Here is a 13981-nt window from a genome sequence, read left to right as displayed (position 1 = left end):
GTTGCTAATTGTTTCAAATGATCAAAATCTTACTTTTCATCACTTCTTTAATCCTCATCCACACATTGACACATTTTCAATGGCTTTTATGATTGTGTTCTCCTGAAGCACTCTTTTACATACTCCTACACACCTTTGTGTAATACCCCAAGCATCAAAAATAGGAATAAAGTGGAAATAGTCAGGGGATATTTTTATACAATTAATGCAAATAGAAAGGGCTGGACATGTTTGCACTTTTTATAAGAGAAAGCTGGATGTTTCAGAGCCAATTCAGGTCATGTAAGAGTAGGTAAAATATTATTTCTGTAGCACTACTTTCCTCACTCATACAAGCTTTTGCCAATCAGCCACATGGTACTTTTATATACATTAATGGCACCTTTATATATTTTCACTCTGCACTCTATATTTTAGAATTTTGGGCTGGTGTAGGATTGGTACAGCAGTGTTTACAGCAGGTTCTGTTTGAGGTAACGTATATGACTTTGATAATGTGTATAGTTTTTATAGAGTAAATGTATTTCAAGATCTTTTTATACTCAGTTAATCTTGCAAAGGTTGGTAACCTGTCCTTTGATATGACATACATGAAGCTGTCATGCTTTTTTCGTTATATAATATGAATACTGCTTCCATAATGATCAATTCAGCGGTAAAGAGTGTCTCCACTACTGCAGGCCCTGCAAAAATACTCCTGTATGCAGACAATATCTTACTTACACTCACAGACCTGAACAGATTTCTACCAGACCTAATGTCGCTTATTGCATTCTTCTCTTGATCAGGCTACAGGATCAACTGGGACAAAAGATAAGCCTTACCCATATCTTGTACCAATACAAAAGTGGCTTTAACATGATTTCCATTTTAATGGAAACAGAGCTGCCTAAAGTACCTTAGTATCTTTATCAATACCAGCCTGGACAACATGGTCTCTGATAGGCTGGACCCTATTATAGCTAAAACTAATATTGAATACTGGATATTGACCCATTTTATACCTCTGTCTGTGGGGGAGAACACAAGCTGATAAGATGGTCATAGCCTCCCTTTACTTATGTCCTGGTTATGCTGCCACTCCTTGTACATACTGTCATCCTAAGCGAGATATATAAAGGTATCAAATTGTTCATATGGGGAGACATGATACCCTGCTTGTCCTTCTCCAAACTATTGGTGCTGAGGAGGTGGGGTGGGCTGGGGGTATCCAGTTTAGACCATTATCAGACCTTACATTTGGCACAAATAACGCATATGGACTAGTAGTCTCCAGACCCACCTTTTTGAGTCAGTTTGGAACAAGCCATGACCCTGGTCTGGATATCCTCTCCAGACACAAAACACCCCCATTGCTGACTCCTAATCCCATTGTGCAAACAAGGGCATGGATTTGAAACCATATCCACAAAATACTGTACAGCTCCACCTGATTATATCTAATGCCCCCCCCCCCTTCTGGAATAATGGAGATACTCAGTGGGCGGCCACCCGCTATCATGGAAAGCATTGTAAGTGGGGGGTATCCTGACATTACATGATATCACCAATGATGGTGAGCTGAATTCCTTTACCTCCCTATGGATGAAATTCCACTTGCCTGCATCACAGGTATGGCGCTACAGCGAACTACAACACTGTCTAAATAGTATCCTAAGACCCTGGCGATGGCATATCCACACTCTCCCATATATTACTACTTAACGACCAGGGGAACATACAAGGGGGTGATGTCAGGACTCCTAATAATCAGAGTTTGTGGCAGCGGGGAGGGAAGATAAAGTACAAGACATAGTTTGTTGCCCATGCAAACCCATAAGCAGGAGACTGCCGGGCAATCACATAGGATGTGTGTAAGGTCACAGTCTAGATGTGCATATTTCCAGCAGCAGGTATGTTGGAGGAGGCCTGAGGCTGCAAAATTCTGGGGGTCCATTACCATTTTTGTATTGTTTTGAAGAGACGGAATTTCATTCGCGCCTCCCATGTGCCTCTCCCCAGGTCCACTACCATTTCCTTCCAGTCATCTTCTATGTTATATACGTGTAACTTGTCTTGCCAATGCATGCCGTGGTGCGTTAGTAGTGGTTGGGAGTGGAGGTGTTGGATTATGCTACATGATTTGTTCTGACCTCCCTGATCTCTCAATACATACCAAATGGCTGTTATTGACAGCCTTGACCATGGCAAAGCTCTGCATACCACGTAAATGACATGTGATCACCTTACCCACACATGATGAATGCTTAATGGAGATGTACAAAGTAGCACATTATGAGAGGATTCTCTACTGTCTCCCGGACAAGGAAGATGCATTTGAAAACATTTGGTCCCCATTCCTGAATCTAGGGGTTAGCACACAGTGAAACCATACCACATCACCATAACCAAGTGACAATGAGCAGCTCCTATTCCTCCCCTCTAGTTCGATAACAAAAATGATGAAAACATAGTTGTCGAAAAATTAGACAAAGGGAGGCAATTGTCAGCTAAATGATAAACAATACCCCATTGCCAGGCACCTTAAAATGGAACACAACAAGAATAGCAACCTCCTATCCTTTTGGGTATTAAACACCATTCCTATGAGAGAGAGAGGGGGTGACAGAGTATTGGATCTTAGGCGTCTTGAATCAAGGATTATAGTAGGATTATAATAGAATATCATACCATGCACCCTATAGGACACAATGGCGATGAAGAACTGATGGTACATCTGGGATGAATAGATAATCAGACCTACAATTTACATTAAGAAGCTGTAAACAGAAAATCATCTAGATTTTAAACAGTGTTTTTATTCTCACTGCTGCTAGTTTATATTGATTTGTTGCATATATTATGCGGGTCTTCACTTAATGTTTAATGTGTATTTTTGGTGTATATCTTTTGCAGATTTCCCTGTAATTATTGTGAGGCAAGTGGAAGGCAAAATGAGCGACAGATATCTTTAATGGAAGTAGAAGCCGTCGTTGTAGAGATGTACAAATATTGATTGATAGAAAGAACTGTCACACACACACACACACACACACACAAGAGGATCAGCCTATTTGGAATCAAGTTTTAGTACACCACAAATGATATTTTGAAGCTGGCCATGCCGACAGAGGTAATTAGGCAATGCATTAAAAAATACCCCTCAATGTTTGTTAATTGAAGGGTTATCAACCATGAGGTACCTGGTACAGCGAATACTGAACCAAGGCCCACTGGGGCAATATTGTTAATATTTTCGCTTACCGTGATTTATTCAGTGTTTGTTTCCTAAAACGAAATCAACAATGTGCATGTGGTGCACTAATTACCTGTTTACGGAATATGGCAACAACAGATTTGGGCATTGGGCACTTACACAGTAAGTGAGCGCATAAGAGCAAAGTTATTACCGGTGTGGTATAGGCAACATTGTGAGCCCTGTCACATTTAAAGTTGGGTGATTGAATATAAACAATGGTGGGCAGAATAGGTGTGAAGAGAACGCACTTGTGCATGGAGCAAGCGTAGAATAACAGTGAATATCAGCACTGTTTAGGCGTTATTGTAGGCCCTGTTACACATAAAGTTTTCACGACTGAATTGAAAACTTTATTGATTAGGCAACTAAGTAAGGAATTTATGGTTTTCTTTCTGTAATACAAAGAAAGTTTTTTTATGTGATTGCCACACTTGCCAGAATACAGAAGCTGTAATAGTAAAATAGCATCGCAATTTGCGAGTGCAAAGAAATTGTGCACTTTGTAACCGGGAAGTCTGTTTACACTGTCTATTGCACTGTTTGGTCAAATGGTGTATTATTTAATCTGCATTACGCTGCAACATTGTTACTCGTGAACAAGGAGCTTCGTGCTCTGAAACGCGTTGAGTTGCATTGCCAGGAATAAACTTGCTCGAAAGCACTTGGGCCATTGTGTGTGGTTCTTGTAAGAAGATACGACACGTGTATTGGAGGTATAGGCGCTCGCCACCCCACCACAGCCCGCCATCGCTAAGAGGCTGGGCCAGTGCGAACAGATTGCTGAAAAACAAAAACAAAATATATATATATATATATATATATATATATATATATATATATAAAACTGATATCCACTCCAAATAAAGGGATGATGACACAGTGTGGGAGCTTTGAAATATTTATTCAGTCGTTCTATATCAAACACGTTTCAGCTGTAACCAGCCTTTTTCATATATATATAAAAATACCTGTACTGTCCTTGCACAAGGAAAAATGCAGTTTGCCAAATTCCGATAGAACCACAGTGGGTGCTCTATTGTTGAGTTACAGTAGATTCCGATAGACCCACAGCGGTTCTTCTAGAATTCGGCGTACAGCGTTTTTTCTTGTGTGAGGAAAGTGCAGTCATAATTGACTGGTGTCCCTTCCCGCCTTCCGAGGCCGCCCTGTCAGGGTTGCCAAGCTCCCATGAACGTAAAAGTAGTGTTTTAATATATGTGAGAGTGTGTGTGTGTGTGCGCGTGTGTGCATGTGTGTTTGTAAAACTGAAAATATCCAAAAGTTAAAGTAACGTTATAGTCAGTTGGAATTAAATATCAGTTTAAAAAAAAAAATCTTAGTAATTCACTGAAAGTAATGTTATAGTTAGGTACATTTGTCAGTGTGAACATTAACATTTTGAACTAAAAATAAAACACAGAAATTCACCAGTTATAGTTAGCAACATTAACTATAACGTGTGCCCGCCATGCTCTACTTATGACCTCACATATAACATCACTCATCACATGTTCTGTGACATCATTTATGACATCACTGATGACATCTCAAATTACATCAATGATTTCTACTACACTCCGTAACGCCTTCAGGTCATTAAGTTTCGAACTGATGATCGCAGCTTTTGCTGTGAGCTTATTATTGTTAAAGGTCTATTTGGAGTATAGTTTCCAAAATGATGTCCAGAACTAATGTACCCCTTCTGGCTTCTCATATAATTTCCAAGAATATTATGCTGGGGAAAATGTCCAGTACCTGACAATTCAGAAAAAAAGTGCCTGATATCTGTGATGCCCAAATTCGTCCTTAAAAAAAGAGCTCTATAAAGTCCTGAATCATTGCCTCTTGGAGGTTAGTCAAACTGAATGTGTGAAAAAGAAAGATGGCAGCACAAATGTAATGCTACGAATTGTTTTGTAAAAACAATCAAACATTGGCTCCACTGTTAAATGAAAAGCTAAATCTGAATACTTGTTAAAGAATTATAATTGTGACCAACCTCTTGAAGCCAGCAGAGAAGATAAGAAATGAAATCAAGCAATGCACACTAGAACTTCCACAGTAGCCAGATATTAATTAACTGATAATCTGCTGACGTCAGCCCTCTGATGAATAGCTCTTCATCATGAACGCCCAACAGGTGATTTCATATCAAACGCTCCTCAAAAGTCAATGCCTTAGGTATTTCCCAGCTTCAGAGAAGGGGTTTACAAAAGAACTTGCTCAAAGAACATGCAACACTGAATAAGGGCAACGGATCTTGGTAAAACACAGAGCCTCACGTCTCTCTTCCCATAACATTTTTATCATTTTAACTCAGAAATCCTGACAAAATAATCTGAGGCTGTTAGATTGGCTTTGGACATCATTGTGACTTGCTCCCTCTTGACTAAAATCATATGCAGAATTTTCAATTTTTCCTAGTGGATCACCATCTGCTGCACATAGACCTGCTGCCATTTTGGGACATATTTATTGCGGGCTTTATTCTCGAACATATGTGGGGTCATTGAATTTTTATTAATCAATGGCCATAGTCAAAATTGAGGCCCTTTATCCCTCACCAGGGACAGACACAATGTGGGGGCAGTCAGCGAGGAGCTGTGTAATACTTAATCTGTTATGATTAAGGCTTCTTCTGAATATTTAAACTCATTTAGGGTGACTGCCAGTAAGAAATGTTGTGGCTAACATCTGCAAAAGAACACTGTTATCAGTGGACCAAAGGTAACAATTGAAGGACTCCAGCTCTCTAAACACTTTGATGTTCCATGCCCTAGGCATCAATAAGAGAAACTCCGAATTTTGGCAACTCTCCTCACCCTCACCTCAAAGTTCTCCCCTTTCTTCTTCAAAAGATAGGTATTCTTAGGAAACATGCATATTTATGTACCCTCGATTCTTGGATGATTCTTGAAGTGAAAGTGCTTGCCATATTATGGGTGTAAAACTCTACATTCAAGATGAACAGGCAAGTGCTTCTGCTTTCTAAACATGAACTGAAGTGCTTGAACGTCATTCTTTTGTTTAACTGTACAATGCCTTACAAATTTGAACGTGGGGCAAGGTTTCACATTCGCAGCATCTGAAGCAGGCATCATAGAATCCACATGCTTTTATGCCAATGGACTATAAACATCTGTACTGTGTAGAAGGACATCCCTTGCCAGGACTCTGGCAGCGCATGCAGTGTGCTCCAGTACCCTAATGTATTTTTATGGCCACTGATGGCTCAGCACTAAGTTACAGGTAGCCATCAGGAAGTCAACAATTTCCTGTTCTCCTGCTCCAGTAGTGCAGAGTGGGGGAGACAGTGCTTCCCATGCCTGGGGACTGTCATCTGCACAGGACCATAAAGGGCAGTTCCTGGGGCTCCCCAGAGATTTGGATAACTTACACTTCCAGTTCCCTCACCTCTAATGTGTAATTATTTAGAATATTTGGCAGCACTTCTAGACCCCCATATGTACCCACAGCCACATATGCTCCCTGAAGCGATCTCAGAATTCCAGTTGGGATTTCTCTGCTGCTGCACCCACATGGAGCTCATACAACCTTCTAAAATGTCTCACACCTATGGGTAGATATTTTTATGATAACTCCTGCCTCATTGGCCCAAAATGACATAGGGATTTCCTTTTTGGGCAACTGATAATGCACTTAGCCACAGTAGTGGTTTTTGGAGTCTTCAGCTTCCCACAATTTGTGTTGATTCTTAGAGACTTTTAGAGGCTTTTTCTATAGACTTGGCACTACTACTTCCATCCTTTTAGTAGAAATGATCTGGAAATGCCTGTACCAGATCTGATAGTCAGCCTTAGTAGTCTCCAGACCTGGGGTTTCTCTGCAGCAACACCCCATAGTCCTCGTGGCTGTTCATCTTCCCTGTCTGCACTTCCCACGGGCCCAAAGATTTCAGCCGCTTGTAGGGTGCCTGTGTGCCAAATATAAAACGAAGCACAGACTCCTAGATTACCCATAACCAGGACCAACCAATAGACTTTCACCTTTCACCCGGGTCCTCTAATGACTCCATGCAGGAGATGAGGAGCACCTACCAATAGTTGGAGAGAGTCCAACAAAAGTCCTCAAAGTACATGCCTAGGGTAGCTCTTTCCCCTTTAGACAGGTATTCATTCTCCATGTGGGCCTGTTCTTCCCCTCGCTGACAGTTTCAGATTTCTAGAAGGTGGGAGTCCTCACTCAATTGAGGGATGGCACATTGCCCATCAACACCTACCTACTGCTTCCAGAGAGCTGTCCCCTCCTTGTCTAATCCCATGTGCATCATTTTTGGAAAAACAAAGATGGCAGCTCGAAGGGACAATGCAGCATACCTCTCTTCTCATGCAGTCTTCCCCTCCCCAAGGATTGTTTCTTCCCTCCTGGTGACTGCACCCAAAGGTCTGCTTGACTTCCCTTTGTCCCACATGAGACGATCCTTCCTGTGCTTGTAAGAGACATCCAGCTAATAGTTTATAGAAATTCCACCTCTGCCGCCTTCCTCTCCTAGAAGAAGACTAGCCTTCTTGGAGGTAACAAGTTGTTCCATGGGGAGATTTAAACTGCCACGAAACATGAATTTCAATAAGGCTGTCTGATATAATACAAACAATTGACTGTGGATATGCATTTGTGATTTAGAACTTTGTAGGAAAATATAAGATAATTAAAATCCTACCTCATGCCTACTGAAAAATGTATTATAGGTACACTTTCCAGACAATTTAAACACAATCAATTTTACACTTCCACTAAGAAGAAGAGAGGTATTTCTTTTTGAATTGTTAATTGATTTAATAGACTTTATGATGTCATGTCTGGCGTACTCTGGGTCCCATCTGCTATAGTGCTACCTGTGCGCAGATGTTAGCATCAGTCAGATAAGCTGTCCTCTCCCAACCACTACAGGTGGATGAATACATGTGAAAATGTGTTAATCAAAACTTTCCCAGAGCTACATCCCTTATATGTATGCATAAGCCAACCTTTTTTTTAAAGCTAGAAACTGACAGTTGCTGCTCAAATATATTTTAACAGAAGCTTACATTGTGAGAGACTACATAGGGAGAATCACTCTCAGCAGAGGCCAAAAAGAAGGTCCAAAAGCAAATGAAGCTGATGGCTTCACAGATGAGCATCTGTTTCCCTACATATGCGTAGCTGAAATATACAAAAAATGTGTATTCTGACAATTTAGGTTTAAATATTTATACAGAGCTTTACAGAAAATCATGTTTGTATATTTTCATATAACCTAAACCAGAAATCCCTCAGAGATGGACCTATGTTATGTTGTGTAAGGGATACCCAATTAAAAAATACATGCATTTTAATCTATGTTGTGACAGTTTAAATGGAACCATGGCAATAAAGTGCTCCTCTCATTCAATGAAGATATTGATTGCCATAGTCCTAGGCCCACTACTAACGCTGATTAAATAGTACTGAATGACATTGCTGTGATTAATTATAGTACTGAGTCGCAATTGTTTTGATTAATGATGACAGTCAGATTCAGGCAAGAAACATTATCCCATATATACGTATATACATTCTAAATTTTGCACATATGTATCAATATGAGAATAACCATATACATACATGTGTGTTGGTATGAAAATGCAATTAAACTCGACTACAACACTAAAAGATCAACAACAGGGGTTATACAGCAAGATCAGGAAGGAAAATTCTAGGAAGGTAGGGTTGTGCTGGAAGGTAACTAGAGTGCTTGTAAAATACATTCATTGCTACATGCACAGACTGGGCAACATCGTGTGTACCCTGTGCAGGGCAACATTTCACAAGCAGCTTATAAGGCTATTATTACATTGCTCCACTTGAAGGTACAGAGGATAACCCAGGTTAAAACCATTAGGAAACATGGAACTGATAGGGCATGCAAAGATTATGACAGGAGGTGACTTGGGTTCATTGAGTTTAGTCACATACCTCTTTTCCCTGCCAGGATCATCCAAGATTGAATGAACAATAGAGAAACAGGGAGGAAATTTAAATATGCAATCAGGCATTAGTTGGGACTGTTGGATGTATTGTGTAGGAGAAAGAAGTTAATTTACTGTAAATGCACTATTAGATTGACTTTGATGTGAAATCCTTAAACATTGTCTAATATATTGATGTCAAAGTGAAAGAAACAGAAGGGTGATAACATTAAAACTAAGAATCATTGTTATGGAAGATTTTAAATGATCATGTATACAATTTGCTGCACAATAAATAGAAAATCTGAACAGCTATAATACATGCAGGAATGTATGATATTGGCCTTCCTGGAAAAAATAAAAATGGTGAAAGCTGGTCTAGAAAACCAGCAAGACCATCTCAATGCTGCATATTTGGTAACATATGTTTGCAACACTGAGGAATTTGACTGTTGATGAAAAATGTGCTAAAGCACTGGCTATTTGCTTGTATGAAAAGCAATAACTTGAAGAGGTAAATAAGTTCATATTTTTATGCCTTATTTGTATTTATATATTTAGCTGGAGCTTTTGCCAAGAGAAACTAATGAATTAAAGATGGATTCATAGAAATAACAGTTTTTTTTAGAAAAATCTTTGTTAGGAAAGTCTGAAAAGTTGGAATTCTTTACTCAAGCAAATTATCGTCTAAAGGTAAATACAAGCATAATAAGTAAAGGGGTATAAGATCATTTTAAATAATACGTATTGTTTTTGCATCATCTCTGGTGTACAACTGCTTGTGATTTTGTTAGAACCTTGTGTGCTAATGAAATAACACCCTGTTCCATTACAGAAAAAAAACACCAAATTAATAAAATCTGTATGAAGCACATGTGCTCACCTCCGCATGATGTTCTTCATTTTGCTGCAGCACTTCGATGACCAGTTCAGCAAGACGGATTGTATCTTCAAGTTTTTTGGCAGGAGTGACTAGCCGGCCTACATTTTCTGCAGTATAAGAGTGTGCATTAAAACTGTGCAATTGATCACATATATTCTTGGCCAGTGGTGTGAGTTATCTTTATAGTTACATTAAAATTAATAACTTTAAAAAAACAATGCTCATGCAAATACTACATATTTAGTACTGGACAGACCATTTATCCACTGTGTTTTTTTATAAAATGAGAACACAGTGCTCCAGCTCTAAATTTAGAAATCAAATTATACAATTTGTGCTTTTCTTCCATATGAATTTAATTGTGACACTTTATTGAGAAAAATGACAATGTTAAATTCCCCAGAGACAGCATACTATCAATCAATGGAACAGAAACACCAGATTTCAAAATGTGTCTGTTTGATATCTCCTTTTAACTTCATCTGTAGTGGGGAAATATAAGTTTGCCATAGCAATATATTTTACCAACTTGAAGCAAACATTACAACTTACGATTGTACACATTACTGAGAGTTGTCGTATTGGGAGCAGGAGAGAGTCTGAGTTGCGGGAGCAAAAACAACCAAAAAATCTCTGCAGAATAGTTGTAGGTTAGTTCACTACAAGCAGTTCGATGAGCCTGAAGGAGCCTACCTGGCATCATATAATGTGCCTGTGTTGAAACCTGCAGCTGTATAATGGATTTGCGTTACCTCTTAGGTACGCTTATATGACTACTGCAACCCTCTTTTATGAGGAACTGCTGTTGAGCTGAGGCTATACTACAAACATATCACCAACACTAATTCAGTGCCTCAGTGAGACAAAAGGAGAAGAGAAACATTGTAGGAGATCACTCCAAGATATTTTTCTTAGAAACGCAATAGAAAACTAGTATAACTAAGGCCAGGAAATCTGAAAAGAATTGGAGCTGTTTTGACAATAATTCACTTTGCATGTCTAGTTTCAAGAAATAAATGTAAATCCCTCATATATGCCTCAAAAGACTTGCTTGATACATAATTAAATTGAGCCAAGACTCTGTTTGGCACAACAAAAAATGCACACTCAACCATGTTTGTAAATCTGAAACTCAAAGAGAGTAATACCTTTAACAAATTTACTAACACTAAAAAACAAGAACTCTTCAGTCTCACTTGTTTCTTGTAGCAAACAATCAAATGAAGGGTTCCCAAATGTAATGCCAGATACTATTATCCTGGTTGGACATTACCCACCTATGCACTTTAACAATGAAAAACAAAACCACACTGTCTGTAAACAGTGTTAACACATAAGCATAAGCTGTCCATAGGCAATGAAGCTTGGCATTTTGGAATCATTCTTTTGCCATATGTAAGTTAAATACTCCAAAACACTCTTTGGCCCACATTTTTTCAGCTGGAGCGCTGGACATTTGTTAAAAAGCATAAATAATAAAATTCTAAAACATTTCAAACAAAATCATTTGAACTCAAACAACAATTAATGTCATGCAAAATGTTATGTAACAAAAATGTTATTTTGTGCTGACATTTAGATTTGAAAATGTTTGATATGCCAGACATTGCTAGACAAAGAAATGTGGACATATTCTTGCAATAGCCAGAAACCCACAATGTAAATGAAATTGAAGTAGGTTCGTTGGTGGAAAGTCTTCTAATTAACAAACAAAACAAAGATAAAGAACAGAATGGATGGAAAACAACTAAACTAGATAAGGCTTTGAAAGAAAGAAATCGATTACAGTACTTGGTGTATGCCTAGGCATGCCTTTGTGCCTCTGACTTAAGGTGTTAGCCTGCGTTTGAATGGGTGGAGGCACAGGTGGTGGTTTTGACATAGGTTTAGGCCGGCGAGCTGGAAATGCATGATGGAGAGAAATAGGAAAATGAAAGAAGCATGTGACTTTATAAACAGAGACAAATGAATGACAAAGTTTAAAAGAATGGTAGATTGAAATGGTCAAACACAAATTTAGGTTAAAGCTAACTCACCCTCTACATACACTACAGTACTATCACTACAACACGTAGTCAGTATTTCCTACACAGAATATAACACTTAAACCACTTTTGTAATGGTTATTGCTGAACTTTTGAAAATGTTTAAAATATAGAGCGGCTTTAAACATCTTATTTGTCGATTCACCTTTTTAAAAGTCCAATATTGAAACATTTTAAAAAGGGAAAAACAGGCACTGGGAGGACTTTTTTAACCTTTTGATTATTATTTTGCATGGACATTTTGTTCGAGCCTTTAACATTTCTTCATGATCCTGTCAGTAACTATGTTATACATATTTACATGGGGTTTACAAACCCACGTTAAAGATTAATGGGATGTTTGGGCAAAAGTTGGATGATGTCTTTATTGTATAGTCATGCTAACTGGGAACAAGCCATTATTATAATTGTAGTAGTACTTATAATAGCAGTACCTGTAGCAGTGCTTGTAGCAGTAGCATTAGTAGTAATTTTTAATATTCTCAATATTAAGAATAATGTAAATGCTGCCAGTATTATTGTTACCAACACTGCTATTACAATTACTACTACCAATTACAAGTACTACCACTAATAATAATGATTATAATAATATAGTTATTGTAAAGTGTGTGTGTGTGTGTGTGTGTGTGCAGGAAACACAGGAAGTGGTCTGTGTTGACACTTGGCTTTTCCATGAACACATTTGAACTTAATATTCAGATAATTAAAGCATGTTAATTCTGCTCTTCAGTCCTTTATAACAGGTAATGGTTTGCATTCAACAGGGGCTGTATTTCACAAAACAAATGCATAACTGGTGTAAAATCATCACCTGGCAATGTTCAAAAAAAGGATGGTGGGTGACTTAACAGTACTTCCCTGTCCATTTTTTGACTTCCACCCGGTGACCTCTTGCTATGAATAACAATAACCCACTTGAAAGCCATTAGTGGTATTTATACAATGAATGTCTGCTTTTCATATAAGAATGATTACTAAATCTTCCAATGTTCCATGTGATATTCAGCATTAAGCTTAGTAATACTCTACTTCTAGCATATGCAATTGTTGCCATTGTTGCAAAATGACTATAAATATCCTAACCTTCACCACTAAATTACAATAAATCTACTTTCAATCTCACATTTTAAAGTTACAGAATCAATAACTCATTATGGGGAATAAATGTATTATATTCTTTTTCTGAACTATTAAAATGAGTACATTTACTTCTAGATGTGTGTTTCCTAATTATTTTGACTTCATACAGTTAGTGATCCTACTAGAAAGATCAATCTCTGGAAACAAATGCTGATGCTATCAAATATGTTGGTTGCCATTGTAAGTGTTAGAACACTGCATTCTAAGCTTGACTCATCAGTTACACTTTTTGCATAATGTGTACATCAAAATGTCATAAAAATCACAAAGGGCCTAGACCCATAAGGCATAACTGCATAAAGTAAGTCAATAGTTTGTTGGTTGTAATGCACATAATAGTGTGTTTGTTTCTAATTGTCCCCTTGAATTGTTTGGGTTCTCTTTTAATAAATATTTAATGGACAATATTTTCTAGTTTTGCTCTCTAAACCATGTATTTAAGGACAAATATATGAGGGTGTGTATTCATGGATGTATGTCTACATGAATATATGTGACAAAACCTGCAACAGTAATTATGGCTAAAGTAAATAAGGAGGGGGCAAATACCTAGGCTGCACAATGTTTTAATCAATCTATATGTAGTGGGAAAATTAGGTGGCATGGAAAATAACCTTTTATCATCGGTTGAGCCTGCTGAACATTATGGGTATGAATGAATATAAGTGAATGAGTGTGGACTACCAAAGTTAAATAAGTAACAAAATATATTTTAGAACAATAG

General features: G+C 38.1%; 1 protein-coding gene across 15 annotated transcripts in view; it reads right to left on the bottom strand.

Moving 5' to 3' along the window:
• CADPS (calcium dependent secretion activator) overlaps positions 1 to 13981 on the bottom strand; it is a 1625151-nt gene that overhangs the window by 625168 nt on the left and 986002 nt on the right. For 14 of the 15 annotated variants that reach the window (XM_085624714.1, XM_085624709.1, XM_085624711.1 and 11 more), the window contains one exon: positions 10070 to 10176. In XM_085624714.1, coding sequence (XP_085480840.1) covers positions 10070 to 10176 — 107 coding nt within the window. Of the gene's footprint in view, positions 1 to 10069; positions 10177 to 11860; positions 11969 to 13981 lie in introns of all 15 variants that reach the window. The other variant, XM_085624723.1, reaches the window with a different exon arrangement.

This window comes from Triturus cristatus, chromosome 9 (genome assembly GCF_964204655.1).
Source record: "Triturus cristatus chromosome 9, aTriCri1.1, whole genome shotgun sequence".
Taxonomy (NCBI): domain Eukaryota; kingdom Metazoa; phylum Chordata; class Amphibia; order Caudata; family Salamandridae; genus Triturus; species Triturus cristatus.
This window is presented reverse-complemented; position numbering and strand designations above follow the sequence as displayed.